General features: G+C 37.6%; 1 protein-coding gene across 1 annotated transcript; it reads left to right on the top strand.

The window, feature by feature from the left end:
* Positions 1–3,200: 3,200 nt before the first annotated feature.
* Positions 3,201–3,815, top strand: LOC146721079 (uncharacterized). The gene has a single exon (XM_085487464.1). It carries the CDS (start codon positions 3,201–3,203, stop codon positions 3,687–3,689), a length of 489 nt encoding a protein of 162 aa, XP_085343590.1. The 3' UTR covers positions 3,690–3,815.
* The last annotated feature ends 13,165 nt before the right edge of the window (positions 3,816–16,980 follow it).

Below are 16,980 nucleotides of genomic sequence, written 5' to 3'. Positions count from 1 at the left end.
AAGGTCTCGGGTTCGATTCCCGATTCAGCGATTTTCGGATCTATATTTTTCTCTTGCATTCATTTATTTATTTTCCGTAGGGGGGTTAAAAGGGGTATTGAAATTAAATCTCAAAATATGAGATTATTTCATATTTAAAATCTTGGCCGTGTCCAAGTAAAAATTTGGTGCCTTGTGCACCGGTATTTAATTCTAACGAAAAATTATTTAGTTTCGTTAGGATAACGCATTGTCATCCGCGATTTGGCTCTTGTTGCCCGTCTTATACGTTAAATTTATATTAATATAAAATCTTGTTTATGAAATTGATCAGTACATTGCTGACGTAAAATTGGATACGTTTTTTCATTATCATTGTTTTGCATATATTCTTGTTCTTTTAACCTATTACAAATTTGTTGTAAAGGATTTCTTGTAGCTTGAATTGTTTTTTTTATCTCAAATAAATAATTTTCATATTTAAAACAACTGAAAGTGTCAAGTGGACCATGTTGCAAGCAATCTATGGGCAAATGTATAAGGCCATGAACATTATGAGTAATATATTCTTTTCCGTAAAGTATTGCATATTTTTGAACAAAGTATTCGAGTAGTTTCAATGAATAATTATTATAAATTCTGTATAATGCAGGACTGCATAAAATTCGAATAGCGCAGGATAAGGCCATGAAATGTGTGTATATATTTTTGTTTGCAATCTTTTTTAAAACAATTGGTCCGGTGTATAATAAAAATTGCCTTAATTCAGTGGCTTTATAGTATTCAATGTCCTCTAAACTTCTTGGCAAGCGTGGAAAATCTTTCGGCACATAATTCTTCAAAAACAATAATTGATTATTAATATCATTTTTATCAGTCTCGGGTAAACGATGATTTTTTTTCCCTCTTATCCAAAACATAATTAATCTTTTAACTACGCCTAGAAATACAAGATGCATGCCATCGAGAGGAACTTGAGATACGAAACCAATATTTAGCTTTTCGAAAGGACTTGTATCTTTATGGAATTCCTCATCTAATTTATTTCTGATACTGAAATCAGTCCGCAATTGTGCATTTGTTTGTAAAAAAGTCATTCTTCCATTAACAAAGGTCCCTTCTTGAATGCATTTTGTGCAGGCATTATAGCCTGTATGACCTTTAATACATAAAATAAATGATTTTGCAGGAGCATCACAAAGAAGTTTACCAACCTTTACTTTTATTATTTTTTTATTTATGTTAAAACCATTTTGTTCTAAATGTTTGAACTCTGTTATAAACTCAGTTAAAAATTGGTCTACATAGGCTGGTTTCTTGTGTCCGTGATATATCCCAGCCGCAAAAGGTTTTTTAATATTTTTATCAACCAGATTTAGATCTATGGAGATAAGAATAGGCCAGAGTTGACTTTTTGAAGAATTAGATATCGGTAAACCATCAATGTTTATGTTAAGAGGTAATGCTATTTCTACATTTTGCATCAAATGTTTTTGCATATTTAAACTATTATTAATTATCCTACGTAGTCCATTCTCTATGCCAATGTGACAATAGAAACCTGGAGGAACACTTTTAAGTTCATATGGACATGAACTTGGTGTTTTTAAAAGAGTTCGCGAGTCTTTTGCTAATTGTGGAAATATCACTCGTAGAATACCCAACAATTCATTCATGGCAGATTGACTAAGCAAATGTCTGTATTTTAAAAACCATTGTTTCACAGCGTTAACTATGAAATCATTTACAATAGGGAGATTATTACATAAATTTTCAAATGATAAAGAAGTATCTGAACAGTTAATTTCTTCAATCACATCAATATATTCCAATGGTTCAATCTCAATTTTTTCTGGAATCTCGGGAATCACATTATCATGGTTTTCACATTGTTCTTGTTTTTCATTATGTTTCTTTGCAGTATCTACATTTATATTTGTAGTATTTACATTTATGACAGTATCTACATTTATAATTGTTTTTATGTTATTAGGCAAATTATTCGTCTGAATTAATTGTCGATTCAACTGCAAGATGTGTATTAATTCTTTTTTTACCATCCGTCTCATATGACGTTTTGTAACAAAACATTTTTTTATTTTAGCCATTATTGTTTTAATTTTTATGTCAGTATTGCTATTATTGACTTGATAAAAAAATCACTGAAAAAATTAAAATCATTCACATGAGATGCTCATATAGTTAATACGTAGTTTTTAAGATTTTATGGTATTTAACGTTATTAAAATAATATATATATACACAATATATACTTACATGGCAGGAATCTCGAACGTCACCAACAGGCAGATCCATTGCTTCCAGTTATAAATAAAGATGAATTTAAAATTTAATTATAAAACGACTTATAAAACCTCCAATAAAGCCCAACAAACACAATTGTCTTATTATTATATTTGGGTATTCTTATTCACATACGAAAGCTCCTGAGACGAAACGCCGCGCTCCCTAGTTACGCGTATCAACTCGTTGCTAACGAACGAGCGGTGATTATTATAGATTCCTAAAACATTCTTGGAACATGTATGAGATATTTGTGGTATAGTAAATCGAATTTTGACGTATCATCTATCGCGTTCGATTCGCCTATAGGCTATGTTCTCGAAGTAGATTTAGAGTATCCGCAGCATCTTCATGACGCGCACATTGACCTACCGTTTTGCCCGACGCGCGATAAGCCGCCCGGCAAGCGGGAATATAAACTCCTAGCAACGCTTTACGATAAGAAGCGCTACGTAATACACTATCGTAATCTGCAGCAGTGCACGCGCCACGGGCTACGCATAACAAAAATATATCGCATACTACAATTCACGCAGTCAGCGTGGCTTCAAAAATACATCGAACTTAACACACAGTTTAGAACACGAGCGAAAAACGATTTTGAAAAAAATTTATATAAATTGATGAATAATGCGGTATTTGGCAAGACGATGGAAAATGTGCGCAATCATATGGATGTAAAATTATTAACAAAATGGGACGGACGGTACGGTGCGGAGGCAATGATCGCTAAACCAAATTTTCATAGTACAAGCATATTTTCGGAAAAATTAGTTGCCATAGAATTACGCAAACTCGAAGTTAAATTCTACAAACCAATCTACGTCGGCATGTGCATACTCGACGTATCAAAAGTATGTCTTTATGAATTTCACCACGAATACATGTCACCGCTCTATCGTGACTATTGTAGAGTAATGTACACCGACACGGATAGTTTAATATATCAAATTAAATGTCAGGATGTCTATGAAAATTTGAAACGCGACATCGCTCGATTCGATACCAGCGATTACGCCGCGAATAATGCGTACGGTATACCGCTCGCGAATAAAAAGGTGCCGGGTCTGATGAAAGATGAGAATAACGGCGCGATAATGACCGAATTCGTCGGGCTTAGAGCAAAAATGTATGCTTTGCGGGTGGATGGTAAAAAGGACACTAAAAAGGCAAAAGGTGTCAAAAGTAACGTCGTAGCGCGTAGTATAACATTCGACGATTATACACGCTGTCTTAATGACAAGATTGAAATGACGCGTCAACAGTCATGTATAAGATCGAAATTGCATAAAGTGTATACCATCAGCGAGACGAAAATTGCTCTAAGTCCCTACGACGACAAGCGGTATGTCGTACCTGATTCGACCGACACCTTGCCGTGGGGACATTATCGAATACCGTTGTAAATAAATTATATTGTAAGGACGTATTAATGAGAATTATATATATTTTGTTATATATTTCATATATTTCATATGTTATACAATATATATATTGTTATACAATGATTGAATAAAATACATTAAATAACATTGTTTTTATGTATCCAAGAGTTGTGCGAACTGTCGAATCCCAGCCATTTCACATAAACCTCGTCACCCCTCCTGCGCAGTATTTTCTCCACGAGGTACACATCCGGATAATTTGCACGATGCAGCTCATGCTCGTAAAACGCTCCAGCGATAGATGTCTTGTGATAATCCTCGAGTAGATATGTTACGGGATTAGTATGCTGCACTTTAACAATCTTAAACACCTCGGTTGTCCAATTTGGCGTGTATCCCTTCTCGAAAAGTTGTTTGTACTTGCTGACGCGTACCTGATCACCTACTTTGAACTTTGCCGGACCCGCGATTTTTACACGATTGTACACGGTAGCCAAGAGTCTTTCGGCGATCGCGGGGGTAACGTCGGCGGGTCGCATACCAATCGTTCGATGCTTGCGTCCGTTGTAATCTGATACGAGACGTGGCAGCATGTCGAACCACTTGTAAGTACCATTCAGCGTAAACATCTTCCACATATCGTTCTTTAGTGTGCGATTGAATCGCTCGACGACCGACGCCTTCAATATCGAATATGTAGAATAGTGATTAATGTCATGTCTTCGCATAAGTCGTTGCACATCGGCATTGTAAAATTCCTTTCCGTTATCGGTTTGCATGTTTTTCGGGCATCTCTTGCTATCCCGAATTATCTTGGCGATTGCGTCAGCTGTCTCGCTTCCTCCTTTACTCTTGAGTGGTACAGCCCACGCATACTTGCTCAACACATCGATGATGGTGAGTATGTAGTGGTAACCTCTGTTGAAACGGGAGTATGGACGCATCTCGACAATGTCGGCTTGCCACAAATCATCGTATCCTCGCACTATGACATGTCTTCGAGGGAAATTTTTTCTCGCTGACGCGTGCAACTCGTTTACCAACTGCCGTCTCTCCAAACTATGTTGCTCGTTGTTATTTTCACTATTCATTCTCGTTCTTTCGGGTTCTTTCGGGTTCGTGCCTCGTTGTTTCGGGTTTTTTCGGGTTCGTGCCTCGTTGTTTCGGGTTCTTTTGCGTTCGCGCCTCGTTGTTTCGGGTTCTTTCGGGTTAAATTCTCGTTGTTTCGGGTTCGTGCCTTGTTTTTTTTGAGTTAAATTCTCGTTCTTTTGGGTTCTTTCGGGTTTTTTCGGGTTCGTGCCTCGTTGTTTCGGGTTCTTTCGGGTTCGTGCCTCGTTGTTTCGGGTTCGTGCCTCGTTGTTTCGGGTTCGTGCCTCGTTGTTTCGGGTTCTTTTGGGTTCGTGCCTCGTTGTTTCGGTTTCGGCCTCGTTGTTTCGGGTTTGTGCCTTGTTCTTTCAGGTTCTTTCGGGTTTTTTCGGGTTCGTGCCTCTGTTGTTTCGGGTTCTTTCGGGTTCGCGCCTCGTTTCTTTTGCGTTCTTTCGGGTTCGTTGTTTCGGGTTCTTTCGGGTTCGTGCCTCGTTGTTTCGGTTTCGTGCCTCGTGTTTCGGGTTTGTGCCTTGTTCTTTCAGGTTCTTTCGGGTTAAATTCTCGTTGTTTCGGGTTCTTTCGGGTTCTTTCACGTTCGTTCACTCACGTCCTTGGCCCATTTGAAAATCGTTTACTCGACCCCAACCCTGTCCCAAGTTTTCTAAACTCGTACCCCTTGGCCCGTTCCCCCCCGTCCCGCCTTTAAAAACCCCCTTACTGAGTTGTTGATATTTTTTATGTAACCTTAAGGACGTTGTAGCCTGTTCCAACCCCTGTTTGAATGATCAAAAACCTCGATCGTAGGGGTGCTTCCCCCCCTTTTCCAGTTTTTCAGGCTTCCGGGTCCCCCTGCTGCTTCCAGGTCGGTCATGATGCCACCTTTTTTTTGGTAGCGCTGATAACCCTGGGGCTTTAAAATTTGTTTGAAACCACTAAAATCCTTTCAGATTTTTCACAATTTGTAGACGTTTCTGAAAACCGCTCATTAATCCCTTTTTTTTGGGTATTTTTTGGCGAGCAAACCCTTTTTTTATCGCATTTTCCAACCCGTACACCTTTCTAACGCCCCCATTCCATTGACTTTTTTTGTTGGATCATAATGTTTTAAAGCACTTTCCAGGTAAAATTTTTTTTACGACACGGTACCCCCTAGGTTGCGCTCCCGGGGAAATCTTGCGCGATTCGGTATATTTAGCGAGGGCGTGCAGAGCTTTTTTTTTGCGCACCCCTTTTAAATCAACTTACCTTGATCGTTTGTCCGGGGGCATCATTTTCCTCTCGAAAACCAAAAATTTTTTAAAGGACTTTTTCAATTTTGTAATTTTTCAAGAAAAAGAATGATTGTCGGGAACCTTTTTTAAATTTTAAATAACCCCGCTTCCCGCGTTCCCAAAAAATCAACAGACCCGGCGGGCCGTTTTTCCAGTTGGGCGAAGCATCGAGCAATCTAGGCTTTACATCTTTTGGGGCGTCCCAGTGCCGTAATAATTTATTTTGGTTTGCGTATAGCGCAAGGGTTTTTCCCTCCAAATTTTGGGGGGCCGTTCCACCCGCAAGGTGCGATTTATATTTTATTTCCCCTTTTACTTTCCCCACCTTGCCATCAAATTTTTTGCATTTTCGCCAAAATTTTTTTGTTTTTTGCAAATTTTCCCCCGGTAAAAGGTTTTTTTAAGTCAAATGTAAAAACCGGGGGTTCCAATGAAAAGGTGTCCCTTTTATTTGTCCCCTTGAATGCAAAAACGCTTGTTTCCGATCGCTTTTATTTTGTCAAAAAAGACTCCCTTACTTATCAAATTTTTTTTTTCTAGCACCGAGGAGACGCCATTATTTTTTTCCAAGGCCCCCAAACCTTTGCTTTTGTGACCTTCCCAAAGATTTTAAAACCGTGTCAAAAGGGTATTTCGGGCGGGTTTTCGCGGGTTTTTCAAAAATTTCGTCTCGAGTTTTTTTGGGACAAGGTTGGCTTTTTCGGGGGGCCCCCCTTGGAAAAGAAACTTTTTTATCGAAATTTTTTTTTGCATCCATTTTAAAAAAAGGAAAAAATTAAAAATTTGGGTAACCTCGTCGGGGGAATGACGTCAGTTTTTGGGAAAATGTAAAGTACCTTTTCGTAAATTTGGGCGCAAAAAATTTTCCAAAGCGTTTTTTCGGTTTTTTAAAAAGCGTTTTAAAGAAACCGCCCGGGTTTCGAAACGCACACCTGGGGATTTTTCCAGCAGGCTATCAATTTTTTTGGGTTTTTACCGTTTTTTGGGGGGGCCGAAAACGATCGCGCGTTTTTTTGTCGGAGCTCGTCCGTTTTGCGCACCCCTTTCCCTTCCGTGGGGGGGTTTATCTTTTGTAAAAATTTTCACACTGATGTAGGGGTTTTTGCCCAAATTTCTTTTTCTCACCCCCCTTTTGCCCCTAAAACTCCGCCTTTTAAAGCCGGGGACTGCGTTTTGGGCTCAGTAATGTCTGTTTTTAAAAAAAGGAAATTAAAAAAGAAAATAGCACAGGTCTTTTAAAATGTCGAAAAACGCACTTGGGTGAGTTTCATACCCCCCGGCACTTTTTGGGCCCCCGGGGAACCTCTTTGGGAAAAAGCGTTTGGTAGAGGTAAAAGGGGTCAACCCATTGGACCGGCGGCCGTAACACGATATGGTATCCCCGGAGCAGCGAACTCCCCGAGAGACAGCGGCGGAAAGGGGGAACCCGCCGGAAAAAAAAAAAATGAAATGGGGCCGCAAAGACTCGACCCCGGTGAGAGAGCCGGGCCGAAATTGTCTGGCGCGTGAAGGCCAAGAGGGAAGCTGGGCATGGGCTTAAAAAACGAAAAAGGGGACGAAAAGAGGGGGATATTTTCCCAAAACGGGGAAACGGGGCGGTTTTTTTGCCGTTTTTCCCAAATGCGGGCGCGCCGGACCCGGGGGTTTTGGCGGAGCAGCGGGCGAGAAAAAGGGGGTAAACGATAAAAAAAAGCCGCGCCGCAGTTCAAGAATACTCCCCACAACGCGCCGGAAAAAGTCGGGGCGATTTTCCCCCCAAAAAAAAGGACGAGGGCAAAAAAAAAAAAGGGGTAAAAAAACTTAAAAATCCCGAAATTTTTAACTAAAAATTGCAATTGCAAAAAATTTCAAAAATGCACTTCCAATTTTGAGGTTTTTTAGCGAAAATTTTTCCCAAAAAGGGGGCGGGGAAAAATGAAGTGGTTTTTTTTTAACTAGACAGTCCCGAGGGCCCTGGCATCATTGGGGGGCGTATGAAAAAGGGGAAACGCGAAATTTATTTCGACTTTTTTGGAAATTTTGCCCACCGGGGAAATTTGGGTTTGCGATTTTTTAAAGTGAAAAAAAGGGAAAAAAATTTAAAACCCCCCTCTTATCAAAGTTATAGAGAAATTGCGGACGTTTGCTTGCATTTCTCCGGATTTCCCCCAAAAAATTTTTTAAAAGCGACATTGCGTTTTTTAAACCCCTCAGTTTTTTAAACCTGTCGCTAACCTAAATTGACGGGGAAAAATAGCGTCCTCGCGGCGACCTTTTTCCCCCCCATAGTTTTGAGACGCGGACTACGGTGGGTCTGAGGTTTTTAAAACCTTATCACAAATCAAAGTAAAATTTCCCCGAAAAATAAATTTACTACGGTACAGACGACGGGGAAAAAATTTCGATTCCCGGGGGGTCGTACGACCAAGCGTAAATAATTTTTAAATTTCCCTTTTCCCCCAAAAAATAATGTTTGAAAAAAGGGTTTTTCGACGTTTAAGTTTTTCCCAAAACGTGCCCGCGCAAATTCAATACGATAGAACGAATAAAGGGGCCCTAAGAATAAACTTTTGCATCCCAAACAACTTTGGTCGCGCTGGGATTTAAATCGTATACGAAAAACCGCGAAAATGGCAAAAATCGAACAGGGCGATTAATTTAAAAAGGCCCATTATCCGCATGAGTGAAAAACGTGACCGGGGGGGGAAACCCGCAAAAAAAACCTTTTACACATACAAAAATTTTTTAAAGGGTCCCCCCGGAAAAAATTTTCCCGGAAAAGGGCCGGCGCAATCTTTTCCTGCCAAATCTTCGGGACATTACTGATTTAGTGTTACCTTATGACCAGGGGGGACGATTGCTCGATTTTCGCGGGGAGAAAAAAATTAAATTTTCACGTACGACGGGGGGGCCCCCTCGGGAAAGGGGTGCTGTTTTTTAAAAAAGACAGGGAAAAAACAAAACAACCAGCAAAAAATCTTTCGTAATAAAATCAACTAGGGAAAAAAATCACCCTCAAAAAAATTTTTTTTTTTTCAATTTTTGGGGGGTTTGGTCGAAACCATCTAAAAAGACTGAGTTTTAAAAAATGGGGAAAACCCAGTCTTTTCAATGCTCGTCAAGTTTGGGAACTCCACAAAAAACCCCCTTTGCCCAAAAAACTTTTATAAGGACGAGATAAAAAAAACCCATAAACAACGGGATTTAAAAATTTTCCCGATGAGGTTTTTTAAATCAAAGGGGGAAAACTAAAAAGATAAAAACCAAATTGGGGGTCCGTGACAGGGGAAATAATTTTCGCTTCATTTTTGACAAAAATTTCCCTTTAGGGGGTGTGGAGTTTGGATGCAACAAAAAGAGGAAAAAAATTTTGCTAAAAAAAATTTTTAACGATTTTTTTTGATAGAACAGGGGTTTTGAAAAAACCTGGTGGAGGGGACCCCGTATGGAGATTTGGCACTAGAGCTGTATCAAAAATTTAAAAAAATGGGGAATGCCACACGTGTTGTTTAGCGGATTAAGAACGTCGAGCTGCGCGCTTGGAAACGGACGTTACCTCAGCATGGGTTTCCGCTTGGATCTTACGATTTTCCCCTATTGAGCGTACGACCAAGCATTCGTGGGCCCTTTTTAAGACGGACTCAATGGAGAAGCCGCGATATGAATTTTTTTCTCTGCGACGGGTAAAAATGTCAGTCGGGATACAGTCGATTCGACGACGTAAAAATTTAACCAACGGAAATCTTTCTGAACTCGGAAAGTTTCCGTCAGCAGAATCTGGATTTTGATAAAACAAAGGGTCAATTTTGTACGACACCTAAAAACGTTTCGCAAGAACTATTACGGGTACAATACCTCGAGCCCAATTCACCCTCACCGGTTTTTACAAAACGGGGCCCTTTGGATTATCGATTGTTCTCGACAAAAGAATCGATAAGAGCGCAAAGGTGGATGTGAGATTGGGAATTTTAGTTAAAGGAAAAAAAGTGCCTAATAAACCCCGGAGCCCAATACACGATGTGTGACCCTACAACCCCTTTACCAAAGTTGTGCGCAAATCACCTAAAAAAAGTTTACACAAATACCGGGGTGAAAGAGGGGGAGGAGGAGGATACTAATCAGATGAGTAATGTTTTATGTTGTGAAGTAATACCCCGATACTCGCATTTAAGAGATCTGTCCGCACCCAAAGTTTGTGACCTGCAAGGATTTTTAAAAAAACGATTTATGTAAAGGAAGCGGCAATCCTGAGAAAAGGGGTTACCGTCGCACATTTCTTCGCATGCCCTGTGCCATGGAGCGGCTTTAAAATCGGAAAGGGGATCAGGCCTCGGGCTATCAAAATCACACAGTTACAATGGGAGGGTGGAAATGTTCCAACGGAAAGGCTCCCCCTTAATTACGGCGGCTTCGTTGGCATAAATGAGCAAAAGACGAGAAGAGTCTCTCTGGTAGTAAAAGGATGAAAAAACGAGAAGGGGCCGAAATAAAGGGGCGATGGAGCAGCGGTTTCCCCTTTGGGCCCTTGGTGCATATAGAAGATGTACCCGATTTAAAAAAAGTTAGATCCCACATATACTCACGTTAATAACAGTAAAAAATTTTGCGTTTTCAAAAGTATTTAAATTTTTTCAATTTGGGGCGGCCGAAAAAACCCGGGGTTTGGGTCCCACGATATCCCTTTTTTTTTAATAACATTTGTTTACATCATTTTTTTTTTGGTATTTCTCCCCTCACCGATTATATTTCTGAAAACCCTTTTTCCAAATTTTAAAAATTTCTTTTGTTCCCCCCGTATATTTTCAGGAATCCCCTTCCCTAAATTTTTTAAAAAAAAAAATGTTCTCGATTTTTAGTACTTTGACATCAGTCTCTCGTTTCCTTTACGGGGGGCCCTTTTTTAAACCCCAAAAAATTTTCTCCCCCCCCAAAAGCTAATTAAAATAATGCCGAGACCCAGAAACGGCGAGAAGAAAAAGCGCGAGAAATAAATTTTTTTTTTTTATTTTATATTTTTTCTATTTTTTTTATTTTTTATGAGTTATAATTTTTTTTTTTTCCTATTTGTTTTTTTTTTTTTTCCTTTTTTTTAAGGTTTTGCTGGAGTTCGTGCGGTTCGTAAATTTGGAAACGTAGATTGCGACCACGGATTCAAAACCTCGAAATCGGCATCAATGGATCCCCCGAGTTACGTGGAGATCGCCCCTAGGAGATCATCGGGGAAAACAGCAATACATCTCTCGAAAAGTGGAAAGGGCTCTACGAGCAACGTCAATTCAAATTATTTAACAAGGGCTCTTAAAAAACGATGTGTTAAATTCTAAGGTGGGCCCCCCTAAAAAAAAATTTTTTAAAAAGAAAACGACCCAGTATAAGCCGAACGGCGGACGTGCGCAGAGATGGGCGAATCCCACGTTATCGAGTTCGAGCTCGATTCTGCATCAAATAAGTTCATCGTTGACGATCTCATGCAACGGGCGATATAAAATCGCAATTCTCCAAAATTTGCATCCACTGTAACGAAGCGAGAGAAAAAGCCGAACGATACGCGCTAGCACCGCCTTCACATGCACCCAAATTGCTTGCGAGCTGGGCTTTAGTTTTTAATATTAAAAATTTTTATATAATGTTTTAAAAAAAAAACAAATAAAATTAGTATATCATGGTGTACTTTATTGCGCCCCCCCGTTTCAAATTTGCGAAGAGCAAACCACTAAAAAGAAAGAGCACGCGCGAAAGAAACGGATGTGGCGGGGAAAGGGGGAAGGAGTTCGGCGGCTCGCGGCGAGAAGAGACGGCGAATTAAGACGCGGGGGAGAGAAAAGAAGACGGGGGAGCGAGAGACGTACGCGAGGAGGAGAAAAAAGAGGGTGAGCAGAGACGAGCGAGAGAGAGAAAAAAAGACATACGGTTTTGGAGAGAGGGGTAAAATAAGATGCGAAGAAATGGAGGAGAGAGAGAAAAAGAAGAGCTTTTTAAAATAAATTTTTTAATAATTTCTTTAATTTTTTCCAAATTTAAAAGGGAACAAAAGGGGAAGGAAAAATTTTAAACTAAAAAAATACACTCATTTTATAATAAAATTTTTTTTAATCTTAAAATTGTGTAAATTTTCAAAAATTTTTGGGGTGTGTGGGTGTGTGTGGGTGTGTGTAATTTTTTTAATATAAATTATAAAAATTTTTAAAAGATCAAATAAAAAAAATATATGGGAAAACAAAATTTTATAAAATAAAATATAAAATATAAAAAATTTTAAATTATATAAATATATATATAAAAAAAAAAACCGTCGGGGCGAGAGAAATTTTGGGTCGGGCCTGCGGCGGAGGAGCCGGCGGTCGAGGTAGCGGCGGAAAAGAGCCAGCGGGCCCCCGTGGATGCGAGAGAGAGGGCTTTTAACCCTCGTGTCAGCTGTGTCTCGGGTCTGCACAAAAAATAAATAAATTTTATACTATTTTAAAAGATTTTTTTTGGGATTTAAAATATATATACTTACAGCCTTGACGAGGGGGACAAATTTGGCCGGAAAAGGGACGAACACTCTTTTTAAACAATCGATGCAATAAAGACGGAATCCGACCCCCTCGTCACGTGCCTGTGCGTTAGGGAGTTGCTGCAAACTTTCCGTTTCAGAAACAGGGAATGCAATTTCACCTGACCCTCCTGGGGAGACGTATCTGAAAACGATCCCCAAACTTCGTCGGGGATGCAACTCTCGTATTCTAATTCGGGTGGGACGACTTTTCCCAACAGCGTTTTCCCTTTGTACCCATGTCATGCAAATTTCTTTTTCCCTCTTCTTTTTTCTTCTTTTTGCTCCAATTGGTATGACATCACCCTCCCTTTTCATATCTCAATTGATATTTACCTCCCTGTCTACAAGGGCGACTCTCGGGGGTCGCTCCGTTCGCTGTCGGAGGTCTTCCCTCCATCTCGTCATCAGAAAAGTTTTATCGCAATGTTTTTTTTTTTTTTATTTTTTTTTTTAACACGCGTTTTTCACAATTAGGAAAGCAATGAATTTTTTCCGCCTTCCGTAAATAAAATTTGCCACTGACTTTTTTCAGGACTGATCAGGATGTGTCAAATCCAGACTGGGTGATTTTTTTAACCAAGGTCCCAATATATATTTTCGTTAGCCCTTTTTTCTTTACATGCGATCGAAATTTTCTCAAAAGAAAGATGATCTCGTAAAGAGCAGCCGTGCAGCAGTTGATTTTGTTTTTTTTAAACCCGTGAAAAAAATGTCTTGACACTTACTACAATCCCTCTTTCACGCGGATAAAACTTTTCTCAAAACAGCATACCTTTTCATTATTTTACACCCATTTTATAAGAAAAAAATAATGGCTGCCGACAAGAAATCTGGCATGATGAGATGACGACGAGGGGGGGTTTTGAGGTTCTTCCCATTTATCCTCATTCTTGGTCCGAAACATAATCAATGATTTTGTTTTGATATAAAACCCTGGTGAAGGCATTCCGTCGGCAAAAAAAAAAGGTTGCCCCGTAAAAAAATTCTGCGCAATTTTTTTTGCGACGCTGATAACCCTGCATTGTTGTGTCGTTTTGAGATCTGGTTCATTTGGGTAACCCACCAGTCACTTTAAAATGTCTTGGGGGGGGGGGGGGGGGGTTTCCCGGAAATAGGCAACATCACTTTTTATGCGGTTTTGCAAACCCCCAAATTCGCGATTTCTTTCGAATTTCAAACTGAAGTCCCGCTTCAAAATTTAAAATCAAAAAGGGGCATCTTTTTTTAATTACATTTTCGGTGGGTTATACCACTCTCGGCATTTTTTTAAAAAAACCCTTTCTCATGACACTTCAATTTGCGGTGCGCTCCCTTTTGTAAAAATTCACTTGTACTGCACCAGAATAATACTTTAAATTTCACACTAAACTTTTTTTTTCAAGCTATTTTTCCTTGGGAAAGCGTGCCCGCCCGTGGGTTTTTATGGCCCGGCGCGGCATCGGTCCTCGTTAATACCAATCAACCCCTTTGTTTGTCAACGTACGAAAGAGAAAAATTTAGATGCGTAAATTTTCGCGCTTTTTTTGTTTTTAAATTTCCCGAGCGCTGGTTTTCCCCCTGGATTTCTTAGAAAAAATCGTAAGATATGTTCAACCCCCTTTATTGTCGGGTTGCCAAGCGGTGGGCCCCCTTTGAATTGATTATCTTTGATTTCAGAGAACTGTTGTCGGCGCTCGGGCTCCCGCGGCCCTTTTAAATTAATTAATTTTTTAGAAATATAAGATAAGTATGGGGGAAGAAACGCAACCCCCTTTATTTTCGGGTTGCCAAGGGGGCCCTTTTTGAATTTTTATTATTTTCTTAGAAATTACAGAAAGTTAAGGAGAAAAGGGAAACCCCCCCCCCCCCCTGATTTTCGGCAGCCCCCTTTTTAATAGATATTTTTACTTTTTTTTATAAACTAAAAAGTAGAGGAAAAGAAACGCAAAACCCCCCCCTTCCCTGATTTCGGGGGGCCCTTTTGTAAAGATTGTTTCTTTGTTTATAAACATAAACTTTATGAAGAGAAGAAACGAACCCCCCCCCAACCCCCGAAGGGGGAAACCCCTTTTAATAGATTTTTTTTTATTTTTTGTTTATAAAATAGATAAGAATGTGATAAGACCACCCCCCCCCGCGGCGTATCCCCCCTCGCCAGCAAAAACCCCCCCCCCGCCCCGCCCCCCCCTCAGAGGCCCCGGGTTGAACCCCCCTAGTTTTCCTCTCTCACCTATGTAAATAGTATATATGTAGTTTTTTAAAAATTGATGTTAATTTTTTAAAAAATTTTTTTTTGTCGCAAGTTTAATGTTTATTTTTTGTTTTTTCCCAAGTTTTTAATGTCATTAATTTTAAAATACATTTTTTTCGATAGTTTAAGATTTGTAAGATTGGAGAAAGTTTTGACGCAAAAAACTTTTTACCTTTTTTTAAAATGAAAATTTTTTTACATATAAAAAATTTAGAGTTCATTATAAAAAATTCCGAAAAAAAAAAAAAAAAGTTTTTGGTACTAAGATTCATCTAAAACGATTTTTAATAATTATAAAGTGATAAAGTCAAATTGTTTTTGATTATGTAATAATGAAAAACTATAAATCGTTCCCTTAAAGAATTGATAATCACCCTTATTACTGGGAATGTGAATGCCAAAGCTTTTTTTAATTTCAGCAATTAACAATCAAAGAGTTTTATCAAAAAACGAGCCCTATATTTTTAATTTACACGTTGGTTAAAGTCCAAATCAGAAACGATAAAATGTTTTATTTCCTTTAAAAATTTTAATTAATTTATTTTTAAGAAAGGAATTGTAATATTTAATATTCACAAAGAAATGAATTTTAAAAAAATAAAAAAAATTTAAATAACAAAATTGATTATTTTTGAACGTAACTTTTTACCAACAGTTTTAAAAATTAATCATTTTTAAATATTTATTCCTTTTTAATTTTGATTGCATAGAAAATTTAAATTTATCACGCACAGTTTTTATTAATAAACAATACTCTCAATTGAATAGTGCAGATATAATATAATAAATATAAATATGTGAATATATTATTTGTTTGCAATTTTTAATTATTAAATTATATTATTTTCCCAAAAATAGCAATAGATATTTCAACAAAATATTATTATTAACAAATTTTTATTTTCCAAAACCAGAATTATATGAAAAAAAATTCACAACAAGAAAAAAAAATTTTTAAAAAATAATTTTCTGGTGTACGATTACATTTTGTTTAATGGGAAACAAATATTTTAAAAATTTTTTAATTTAAAAAAGGAAAAAGAAAAAAGAAATTTTTTAAATTTTAAAAAAAAATATAAAATATAAATAAATATATAATAACAAAATATATACATTCTAAGCATTTAAATAATAATACAATTTTAAAAACAAGACCATTATATAAATATTTCGTCTGCATATTTAACAGTTTATTTAAATGTCGTAGGAAGTTTTATTATCAATAAAATCATCAATGCCTCTTAAAAATTCTTGTTTAATCTGTAAGTAAATCCTGTATTTATAAATCTTGTTTGTACAGAAATACCTATTTCATAAGTAAATTTGTACTTATTAATATCTCGAAAGTATATAGGAAAATTTCAAACAAAAGTTGTTTAGTTTTAAAGGGAAAACAAAGATAGGCATTTAACTCGATTGGTATTCATCATTTTGTGCATAAAAATCTTGAGGTAAGATTATTGAATCAAATATATAGTGAAGAATCGATAAATTAAAAAAAAAATAGAATATTTCTATTTATAAAAAAAATTAGATTTACTTCAAATTTTCGATTATGATTTTAATTTTAAGAAATTTTAGGTCTACTGCAATGATGATTTATTTACAATAATAATAAATAAATACTATTTTGACGTGTCAATGTGATTACGTGAATTACAAGTACTATACAAAAGAAAAATGAACAGATGTAATTTCATTTCTTTTTAACTGCAGTTTCTGAAGTATTGTTTAATTAGTGTAATAATTTTGAATCTTTGCATATGTTATTAAAATAATTTATAATGTATTTATATAACTTTTTTATTTACAGATCCGGAAAAATAAAAAAAAATTAATCGGCTGCTCAGGCGCTGTATAAAAGCTGCCATAAGCAGCTGAATTAGAACATCGGCTGCTAATAGCGCTGAATTGGGCTCTGGCCCTAGACGCCTGCATCCAATTACAAAACTTTAATTTTGTTCGGCCTCTTACGGATCCGAAACTAAAATTATTCGCTATTATAAGCGTTTGTCGGTCTGTTAATAGCGCAGATTTTTGGCTTGCCCGTGGTCGCCTATACAATTAGCAAAAGTAATTTATTGTTTTGGGTCTATTACACATCCAAATTAACAGTATTCGCTTTGTAGCATTTAGTCTGCAATATCTCAGACTTTCGCCTGCTCTAGGCGTCTAATTAGAAAATCTTATTTGATACTGCATCACTAG

This window comes from Nylanderia fulva, unplaced genomic scaffold, assembly GCF_048542155.1.
Source record: "Nylanderia fulva isolate GAGA-0341 unplaced genomic scaffold, ASM4854215v1 Scaffold554, whole genome shotgun sequence".
Classification (NCBI taxonomy): Eukaryota; Metazoa; Arthropoda; class Insecta; order Hymenoptera; family Formicidae; genus Nylanderia; species Nylanderia fulva.
This window is presented reverse-complemented; position numbering and strand designations above follow the sequence as displayed.

Bases quoted from the DNA above. Each gene is read 5' to 3' on its own strand.
- LOC146721079 (XM_085487464.1), top strand. From the start codon at position 3,201: ATGTACACCGACACGGATAGTTTAATATATCAAATTAAATGTCAGGAT.